An 11473-nucleotide genomic window follows, 5' to 3' on the forward strand; every position below is an offset into this window, starting at 1 on the left:
TCCGTGGAGGGGTGACCTCCACTATTTTTAATGGGGTGCGCCCCCCGCTCGTGCACCCTACTCAAGTCTATGGGTCTTGAATATGAACGAGCCTCCGTTTTCACATGGGAGGGGTCTGGAATAGATCCACCGTGAAAACGGACGGCTAACTGTAGATAGTTTTAAAAAGTTTTACATTGAAATAACTTAGCCTTGGTTTACTTGAGAATAATTTGTTCATTTTTTAGATAAGCTATGGTACTTCATTGTTAGATATGCTTGAAAATTTGAAAATGCTATTATCTGTCTATCTTGAGCATTAGCTTTCATTGAAGGAATCAGAAAAGTACCTTGATACTCTCCCCAGACCAGTCTTCCTTTTCTTGCTGTCTGTTGAAAGAAATTGCTTTTTAATTGTGCAAAATTACTAGTTTTTCCTGAATTTTTGTCCAATAGGAATTTTGTTTCATCAGTAAATTACAATTTGCTCTAGTGTTTTAGGTATTTCCATGTCCCACTGCAGCTGTATCTCAAATATATGTAATTGAATGAAGATGGATATTTTTCTTTATTAATCTACCTCCCTTTTCCTCCTTTTCCTCTGTTGTCTTCTTGAGTCAGATGAGTTTTGCATTTTAGATTCTTGTACTTTGCAAGACATTATATACATTAATGTGCTGTGTAATTAATAACTGTTCTTTGTTTTCAACTAGGACTGGGCTCTTGGTGTTCTACATGCCAAAATAATTGCTGCCATAACTCTGATGGGCCCTCAGTGGTGGCTGAAAACGGTTATTGAACAGGTTAGAAATGGTTGCTTTGCTGTTTGTTGTGGGGTAGATACAAAACATACCCTCTGCTTGTTCATGTGTATGCTTGCGGCAAGGCCACATCTTTACTTTCTCTTGTTTGAATTTGGATTGATGCACTTTAAATCATCATTGACATTTCCTGTTTCAGATATGAACTGTTTTCTTAGCTAGGAAACGGTAAAATAACCAAATAGTGGGATCATAAAATCTGTACAATGCCTGTTTTAGTGAGAAAAGGAGAACAAAAGTCAGCATAGTTTTTCTTTTCTTTTCTTTTTTGAGAGGGGGTGATATAAGTGGAGTCAGAGGAAGATCAGTCTGGGGAATCAAGTGACAAGATGCACTGTTGGCATCGCAGATGTAATTTATTGTGTTTCACTATGAAAGTAGAAGTAATTGTTCTCATGCTAAGTAATTCTAACATACTTTTTAAAATTAGATTTGCCACAGTAAATAGACAGATAGACCCCCCCCCCCAAAGCATTTCCACAAACCACATCAAGTAATGCTAGATAAACTTTCTGCACTGTGTAGGACAGTTTAATTTCATTCTTTTCAATATGAACCAGACTCTATATAGCAATTTTTAAACTGAGGGTCACTTGTCTTAGGGTTACCAGAATTCAGAAATGACTTAAAGGCACACAACACCACACATGTGTTACACATTTTTGTTTAGAATAGACCTGCACAACTTGGCAATAGGAAGGGGTCAAAATTAAAATAGGTTAACTTCTTTGGGCCGCAGATAGGTTTTAATTAAATATTTATTAATTATTAATGTTATAAATATTAATTCCATCCTCATCTGTCTGGCCCTTTCCTCAAGAAAAAGCTGAGCAGCAGAGGAACATTGCAAGTGTTCACCCACCCCCATCCTCCACTTTGCCTTCTCCTCAGGAGAAAGCCAAGCAGCTAGGACAAGTATTTACCCATTCTCCTCCTCTGCTGTCTGGCCTCCTTCTCATAAGAAAACTGGATGGTGGAGGAGCCTTGCTTGGCAAACATTTGCCCGTATTCCTCCTCGTTGCCAGGCCTTCTCCTCAGGAGAAGGCTGAGCAGCGGAGAAGCCTTGAAATAATTCCACATCCTTGTGGGCCATCAAAAATCCTCTGGCAGGCCACATGCAGCCCCCAGGCCATATGTTGTTCAGGCCTGGTTTAGAAAATTACCAACTTTAAGACTACATATGATGTCTAATATTCAATGTGTGATTTATTTTAATACATTTTAAATAAAAATATCTCAAAACTGTTTAGTGTTCGAATTATCTTCAAGTTGTTTGCATCAACTGAGAATTTGAGTTTTCTCAAGCTCAAAGAGTGTGACTTGCCCAAGATCATTCACTGTGTTTTCATGGCCGAATGGAAATTTGAACCTTGATTTCCCAGAGTCCTAGACCAACACTCAAACCACTATTCCACATTGGCACTCATAACATATGTATAAACTACAATATGTCCAGCATTTCCCATTCAGGAATAGAAATTACATCATTCATTGAATTTGTTTGAGATTTTGGAAGTCAAACAGCAACAAAGGGCTCAAGCAGACTGGGGGCTTAGAGTGGTCTCTTCAGCCCCAGTCAGCCCCCAGTTAGCCGAGGACCATGGTGACTGGACGCCATGGTCCTGAAGCTGGCTGCTGCCACAGTCCTAAATGGGCAAAGAGCGGCTTTTTGCTGCTCCTTTTGTGGCCAGCTTTGGGCTGCCTTAGGTGGCTGAAGAGCAACTTCCATCTGACCTGTAGGCATGCGTCGTCTGCACGCCGTGCCCTCAAAGTAGTCGAAAGCTGCTCTTTTTTGCCTGTGTCTTTCAGGCCAGAGTTACTATTGACAACAGTGTGGAAGCCATGTACCATGAAAGTGCATTTTTAAGCACTTTCGGATATATTGTATTTTTTCCATAAGAACAATATTCCGGATACATTTGTGGCACCAACCTAATTAGAAACTTTTAAAATCTTTTCATATAATTTCTGATATTTCTGCCAGACATAAGAATATAGTAAGATATGACAGATATTTCTGGTCTGTGAGAAAGAGAGATAAATTACTGATTTCCCATGAGACAGGCTCTGTCTGGCCCTTGATCTTACTGATTTCCCACAAAACATCAGGCAAACATTTTGTTATATCTGGACGTTTCATACTAGAACAAACAAGTGCCCTTAAAACTGAGTTTAACATATTTTAAACTCAGGTGTAAGATACTGTCTGTGAATATTTTTTAAACGTTGTTCACAGTGGGCAGACAACAGAGACTTCAGTTAAGATTTAGTCCACATTGAAGATCAGGTATTGCTTTCTGTCAGATTTTAGATCTTTTCCCAAGCTTGTTTAACCCTTATGAAATTTCCAAATGAATTGCCAAATAGTAGGCAATACAGTTTAGAGGTGAGGATTTTTTTACTTTTTCAAGGCTCAATTTAAGTTCCTGATAGGCTTGTAAAAGCTGTTGAGCTTGCATCTTAATATAGGAAAGGGCAGTGAAATAAAGAATTTGACAGATGAATAGCTAAAATGGATTAAGAGGAGTCACTTTCTCTTTAAACTGCATGCATTTTAGGGATTGTACCAACATAGGAATCTGTAGTCTGTAATTTTTCTTCTTCCTCCTTTTTAATTTGCTCACATAGATCATAGATGACATAAAAATTGAGTTAGTATTGAGGGGAACAGTTGTAGTTGTTTTTGGCAGTTAATCCAGATTTTAAAAGTATTATACAAGAAGAAGTTTCATAATATTCAATTTTTTGTTTATAGTTTTCTAACAAAGGGACTGCTCTGGCTCATTTAGTAAGCATATTGCTAATTTCCAGTTAGGACCAAATTTCAGCATTGAAATTATTGCAGACAGTAATATTTGATCTAATGCAAGCTTTTGAAGCTTCACTGGCTTCTTCATCAGGCAAAGATGTCAAAAATTGTACAAGAGAAAAATGGTGACCATGGCCCAAAACACACTGCAGAAATAATCCAGTTTGAAATGGCTTTAACTGCCCTGGCTCAATGCTAGGGAATTCTGGGACCTGTAGTTTTGTGAGACATTTAGGCTTCTCTGTCAGAGACCTCTGGTACCACAATAAACTATAATTCCCAGGATTTGTAAGCACTGAGGCAGAGCAGTTTAAGTAATCTCAAACTGGATTATTTCTGCAGTGCGTACTAAAAATGCACCTAATTTAGTTTTGATCCAATCAATGTTTCTGCCTCTTTCTACACACACAGTAAAGTTTTTAAATAATCTTTTGAAAATTCTTGCTGAAAATATCACTCTATAACCTTGTTTTACCATGGACAGCTGTGATGTACAATGAAATGTTTTTAAATGCTAGTGTCCTTGTTAAAAAAAAATACTGGTCCAGCCAATTGTTTCACCCACTTTTGAGTGATACATAAATTAACAAACATGATGTAAGACAGCAGTTTCTGAATTGTATTCATTCTCTGTCTCTCTGTGCATGTGTGTATTCACATATACACAAAATCTGTGAAGGGAGAGACTCTTAATATTCTCGGGATGGCATGGAAAAACAATCCATCACAATTGGATTATTCTTTGTGTGCCAACTGGATTGGTAGATTGATCCTCCTGCCATCTCAGAATGAACATTCATGGTAAGTCTAACCTCTCATTCTGCCCTGCTGACTCATCACTCAGGTGGCTAACAACAGTTGAAGCCATAAACAAAAAACAGTAAAATCCCAAAACAGCAACAAAATTCTAATAACAAATCAGTGGCAGCCTTATCAAAACAGGGCAAATTAAAATAGTCCTATTGTCTTTTAAAATCTGGAGTTTATCGCTCAGTAACTAATTTAATTTCTGATGTAGGCATATCTTGTAATGTTAATACTGCACCTACAGATGGATCAAATCTGTTTTCTTTCATTTACTTATTAATTTGAGTCTTCGTTATCTTATCCTTAACCTGTATATTTATATGTTGAAAAACCCATTCATCTTTCCTCTAGGTTTATGCAAATGGAATACGAAATATTGATTTACACTTTATAATACGGAAGCTTGCAGCACCTGTTATCTCAGTTTTGTTGCTTTCTCTCTGTGTACCTTACATCATAGCTTCTGGTGTTGTACCTTTACTAGGTAAGTGCAGATTGCCATAGAAATTTCATCATTTTGACCCTGGGCTTGATTAAGATGAAACAGGAAAAACATAGGATCATCAATCTTACTTGGAATGCCAAATGTTCAGTTGGCACAATTCAAATGAGTGCTCTTTCAAGCATATCTTCAAGCCTCTACAGAAACATAGGCTCCACATTATTTATCACGCTCTGTTTCTTGCCCAAAATTTAAAGAAATATTTGATTTGCTTGTTTAGTGAAACATCATGTTATATATTGGAGAGGCAGTTTGTGGGGTGGTCCACAAACAAACCATGACACTCTTTTGTTTTCTGCTTTAGGTGATACTTACAATCCCACTATTTTGTTCAAAGGACCATGACTATCCCTTTAAAATATATTGAAGAAAATGTGCTGAATGGACACAGAATTCCAAAACCATGGAACTCAGTCCGCAAACTATTTTACTTTTTGGGACAGTATAGGACCGCTTACTGTGCCAAACTACATCACGAACCTATTGATCCCCAGATATAGAATAGCTTTCGCACTGGCTAGATTAAGCGTTCTACCATCAGCATTACTGGAGCATAAATTTAGTAAGACTCCTGTTCGTGAGCGAACATGCCCCTGTAACTCAGGAGATATCGAAAATGTTGAACACGTATTGTTTCACTGCCCTTTTTTTGGCGATGCTCGCAGAGATTTGATCACTTCTATACTCTTGAACGTACCTGGGAGATCTGAAGCATTTTACTTAAATTACCTATTATCAGACTGGAACTTGCTTGTAACTTATAAAATGGCACAATTTTCTGCATTAGCAATCACTTCTAGGAAAAGAACAACTAATCAAAGTTAAATACATAATATTGTGTCATGTCTGGTACTGCATGTCTGGTAAAAATCTGATATCGCTAATCTACTTTTATTATTTCTTAAGAACGGAAGCCCATAAAGGTTTATTTTATTTTAATTGAAGCTATCTTAAATGTAATGGAAATGAATTATTTACATTTCTAGTTGGCAGATTTTTATCCTAAGTAATCTTTTTATGTGTATTATTTTATTTTCCTATGTTATTATCTTATATTGATGCTGGTCTTTGACCGTAGTAAAGAATTTCAGTTCAGTGCTGAATGTGAGAACCATACATTAGGGGGACAACTGTCAGGTGTGAGAGGGACACATTGTCCCCTAATTGACTAGAGGCAGTGCACACTGCCACATCAGCAAAAACAGTTTTAAAATTGGCAGAGGGTGTCACAAATACTGTTCTGAACCAGAAACCTGTTTCTGGGGGCCTGAGCAGATGGAGGGAAGAATTTGGCTTACCTCTGGAGTTTCCTGATTTGCAGAGAGAACCTGTTGTATTAACTGCTGACTTTCAGAATGGACCACACACCTATGGGCAGTCCACCCGCCTTTTCCCCCCACCTCAAAAGCATGTTCACAGGTGCACCGGCAATTGCCCCCCCCATCCTGCCCAGGTTCCAGCCCATTGAATCCCCTGTGTGACAGGCCATGCAGTTGCACATGTGATCAACCACCTATACAGTGCACTGGTGCACCCATCATAGAATACGATCATAGAGGCCCTCTTCACCCCGTGGTCCCCTGTTGCACTAGCTAATTTGTTAATGTTTTTATTAAACCCATTGCAATGTTAGCAACCTGCTATGTGTGTCATTTTGCTTCATGGGGTGTGTGGTGGGCCGATGGTGCAGCTGACCACTCTTGTGCCCATGTGATTGACACACAAGCAAGCAACAAATAAGCACTATGGTGGGCAGTGGTGCGGCAGCTGTATCTGGCTGGGCCCAGGGCACATGCTTTGGACTGCTTCCATCAGCCTTCTGGGCTTTCTTACATGCTTGCACTGGCGTTGCGTAGACCATATGCCAGTGTGATAGTGTGCACTTTCTGGTTTGAGCCAGAGCAAACCAGGGATTACTTTGCTTTGGTATTTAGCCCCACACTGTGGCTTCAGCCCTATTTCCTCCCATTTTGGCCACATGTATTGTCAAAAAAGAGTGAAACTATTTCTTTTTGCTTATCTGGATAGCCCCTGGGAGACTTAATCGGCTTTTAAACAAGGCATGCCCTCCACATCCTTATTGGATGTCCCAGTTGAATAAGTTGTCTTTATTTTTCTGGGAAAATATACTGTTAAAGGCATCAAGTGTCACAAGCCCCTAAATAAACAGTGCAATAGTTCAGTTTGTTGGTTGTAGTTCATTAAGAAAGAAAATAATCAAAGTTACTTCTAATTCTATTGCAATTCAGTGTCAGAGACTGAAATACTTAAATTGCTCACTCTCTCTTAAAAATGTTTTTGCAGGTGTCACTCCTGAAATGCAAAACTTGGTGCAGCGTCGTATTTATCCCTTTCTACTCATGGTAGTGGTTTTGATGGGAATCTTATCCTTCCAGGTCCGTCAGTTCAAGCGCCTTTATGAACATATTAAAAATGACAAGTGAGTACTTACTCTAAGCAAATTCATTAGTCAAGCAATAATAACAATAGGCTCCTAAAATTTTACGTAACTTAGGTCCTGGGAAGTGATGGACACAGTGCAGAGTACTATGAACTCTCTTTGGTCCTATAAAACATTGTCAAAGTATTTGGAACTAATGACATGGTGTTAGAACAGTGGCTTAGTTTTATTGTAGTTTGACTAGATAGAGATGATAATGCACATTTTCTTCCTGCCATTGAAAGCAGTGAAGACTTGGTTTTTTTTCTTCAAAATTTCATTGAAATCAGATCTTCTATAAAAAGATGTAATCTTGTATTGGAACAGCCATGTCTGTTCCCCTACATTTGGAATTTGGAATGGAGAAATGAAATATTGGGTACTGGACAGCCATTGAATATTCTTACATTGATAATAAATGTCCTTAGACTAAAGGAACTTTTGTGTTTTCACTCTATAGACATTATTTGGCTCTGCATGTTGGAAAGTAAATGTAGTACTGTCAGTGATGTTTTTTAAAGCTTGTGGAGGAAGCTTCCTCTTTCGGTCTTTCTATCACATTAAAAGAATGATATATAATAAAAGAAATGATGAACTGAAAACTTTTTTAAAATCCTAGGTACCTTGTTGGACAGCGACTTGTGAACTATGAACGAAAAACTGGGAAACAAGGGACATCTCCGCCACCACCCCAGTCTTCACAAGAATAGAAGTGGTCACATGGATTTACTTGATATTCCCTTGCCTTTGTGTCCTTTTTCATAGACTGGTCTTCATTCTTTGGGTGTCTTTCCCAACAGTCCTCTCAGCTGGGTTTTTATCTTTTAATTTTGGCTTCTTTTTTCATGGTATTCAGATAGCAGTTAAGGCTGTGCCCCTTTTATCTGCATTTTCTGAAGTTATTAGTGCTGAGATTCTGTAAATGTGTAAATAGCAATACCCTGATACCCTAAAACTTGGATTAAAAATGAATGTTCATTGTACATCTTTAAAAGAATATTAATTTATTAAATCTAGTTGTCACTTTATTTTGGACTGTTGTTCTGTTGACGTTTGTGCCACAAAGCAATACTGCAAGATGCAAGACCCATTTTTCTTTTAAAAAAGAATAACTTCATTTTTTAATGGTGGTCTTGGCCATTTCCAAAATGTCATAATTGGAAAGCTGAGCGCGCATTGCAGATACAAAAATGAAATGACCCTTACTGTCAGCAGTAAAACGGCTGTGGCAAAAACACACGAGCTACATTTTGATTTTTTAAAATTATTTTATTTAACATCAAAACTGTTGTACATTTTTTGTTTGATTATTTTTTTTCCATGTGTCTGAATTTGTAATATTGTACAGTAACTGCTAGATCAAGACAAATTTTCTCCTTCATACAATTTTGGCATTGCTTGTTTGGCTGTTGAGGCATTAATTCCTTGGCAATGGAAGTCAGGATTTTAATGAATTCCTAAGCACTTAAATCAAAGTTCATTATAGCGAAGTGGCAGGGATACTTAAATCAGCTAATTGAGAAATTGTGAAAGAATGTGTTTCTAGCACATAAGCCAATATTTCCTTTATTTTACATCTTTGAAACTGTACAGATTAAGTGCTAACAGGGATTTATTTACTCTAGAGAACAGCGAAGTTTATCTCACATGTTTATTAAGAGCGCAAAGAACATGCTGTGAAAGAACCCTTTTTTTGAATAGTCTGAAATGTTTTTACAACCAAAGTTGCAAATTGTACTATGGACTTCATACTATCTCACATTAAAAATGAACATTTGTAAGTCTAGAAATGGTCAGCATTAATTCTGCATGGCAGTAATGCTAGGCATTTTTTTTTATGAATTAGTAGATTGTGGGAAAAGAACCTACAATAGTATTAATGGTGGGAAAAGGAAACAAAAACAACAGATTAAAAAAAACCTGGATCAATCTTTGCAATGATAACACCAATCAACAAGAAACCCAAATCAAGTCCACTGATGTTTGATATTTTTATATGTATAATTATTTCCTTCAGATTGCAATGCATTTTAAATGTCAATAATTTTGATACACACAAATTGGAACTAAAGTGTTCAGTACAGTTCGTGTGTGTGGTTGAGATAGTCAATATCCTATTTGAAAAGCGAGAAATCATTTTAGGTGAATTGTGCAAAGAAACATTAATGGTATGCAGTCGTGTGGCCACTGTGCCCCTGAAATGTGTAGCTGATTAGATGTTTTGATTAGAGTACCAAGGATTTTTATCTGCTTGTATGTTTTGCGGGGGGATTTGGAGTCTAGATTTTGGACAATCTGCACTTGTGTCCAGTGCAAATATATATAATAGAAAAGGGACTGGGCTATCAAACAAGAAGCCCATTATTGGTGGTTTCTCAACATTGCCTCATTTTTGCCATCTGGGAGCTTGTAAACATTTTTCCAGTTTTTTTAAAAAATAGAGTAATTAAAAGATGGCCAAAAACATTTGCTTATTCACTGTATGCAAATCTTGAGTCTTTTGTACTTGATTCTTTGAGACGTATAAATATTACATACCTATGTACACCTGAACAAGATCATATTTTCCCTCAAATACTCCATTTCGTGGTAACAAATGTGTTTCAGTCAGTTGCACAAAACCTATCCTTAACAATCTTCATTTGAAAAAAGACAAAAATGCAAGCAGTCTTATTACTCCTGGGATATTGTGAACAATGCTGCACTTCCTCCTGTAGCATTTTGCAGTATGTTGTTATTTTGTGCTTTTATTCCAGACAACCTGGTCCTCAAATCGTTATTAAAGTTTTTTAAGCAAAAGCCTTGGCACTTGCTTTCTCATTGCTACTGTTTTAATACGACCAGGACTGGGAATGTTTAGTAAGATTACAATTCCCTTTAGAACCAAAATCACTAATGCCCTTTCATCTAGCTGTAAATACAGTTGGCCCTCCATTTTTGTGGGCAATCCGTTTTGGACCCCTCAGTAAAAACGGAGGCTTGCGTATGTTCAAAGGAAATAGTGGAGGTCACCTCTCAAGGGATATTTGAGGGTGCGCATCTCAGGTCCGTGAATTAGGAAGAGTGACTGTACTCAGTTTAGGGGGAATTTGCTGACCCTGAATTGTTTAATGAATATCATTTACACAAATTAAGCAAATTTATTTAATATGAGACACTTCATTATCAGTTCCTTCACCTCGCCACCGGTTTCATATCTGTTTTCAAAACTTTCTTCACTGCATTAAGGACTAGAAATGTTCTTTACTATGGGTGACCCCCCCCTTCCCTCCCGAGATTTTCAGGATATATCACAGAATACATATGATTCTGTCAAAGGAAAGTATTTGGAAATTTTGTTTAAAGTGGAAACAATTTAATTTCTTAAACTATATTGTGGATGTCCCAATAAAAAGTAATGTGCTGTGGCTCCACATGTGCATTCAGTATTTGTTGAATGGCCCCAGTATTATAGCATCCATTACCTTCTCCATCCAATTTTGTGGCCTAGCATTTAATTAATTTTTTTAAAATTCCTCGAATATCACATTTCAATACATTGCTGTGCAATTTTGGGTCTCTTTGGAATAAAATAGTTTCTGCTTCCTTATAAGAGAGTAAAGTGTCTGTGCCATGGTTCCTCTTGTACAAAAAAAATGCTGTATATAATCTCTTTAATGGTCTTGGTGTCAGAATACAATGTTCAGTACCAATAAAATTCAATTTACAAATTTTCTTAATTTTGACTGTTTTTAAAGATTGCCACGTTCTTTTGTACTTAATTTGCAGGGTAATAAATTTTGCAATGCAGAACAACCACAGTTATCTCTGAAGAACCAACAAACAGGCCCTCGAAACTAAATGACAAGATAGGAGCTGTCGTTTTAATACAACACAGTTGTGAAATCATGGAATAGGACTAGTAATAATTTGGTCAGGATAGTTGGGTGGAAAAGCGGGTCTTCCAAGAAACCGTCCCGGCTTCGGAAAACTGTTACTGCCAGTAATGTGCCTTTAATAGCAGCATCCATCCTTTAATATGGCCTGTGAGAAGCCCCAAAACCACCACCGTTTTACTGTAGTCCCATAATCAGTGATTTCAAGCCCTTGTTGAGAAACCTGCTTAGTACGAATTG

At 37.4% G+C, this 11473-nt stretch overlaps 1 protein-coding gene across 1 annotated transcript in view; it reads left to right on the plus strand.

The window, feature by feature from the left end:
• MARCHF6 (membrane associated ring-CH-type finger 6) overlaps positions 1 to 11069 on the plus strand; it is a 55412-nt gene extending 44343 nt beyond the window's left edge. Inside the window, exons 23-26 of the mRNA XM_089516439.1 lie at positions 693 to 782; positions 4768 to 4900; positions 7223 to 7358; positions 7978 to 11069. Coding sequence (XP_089372565.1) covers positions 693 to 782; positions 4768 to 4900; positions 7223 to 7358; positions 7978 to 8068 — 450 coding nt within the window. The 3' untranslated portion in view covers positions 8069 to 11069. The remainder of the gene's footprint in view (positions 1 to 692; positions 783 to 4767; positions 4901 to 7222; positions 7359 to 7977) is intronic.
• Positions 11070 to 11473: the final 404 nt, after the last annotated feature.

Source organism: Sceloporus occidentalis, unplaced genomic scaffold (genome assembly GCF_023333645.1).
Source record: "Sceloporus occidentalis isolate IW3139 unplaced genomic scaffold, rSceOcc1.0.p SCAF_3, whole genome shotgun sequence".
Lineage (NCBI taxonomy): Eukaryota > Metazoa > Chordata > Lepidosauria > Squamata > Phrynosomatidae > Sceloporus > Sceloporus occidentalis.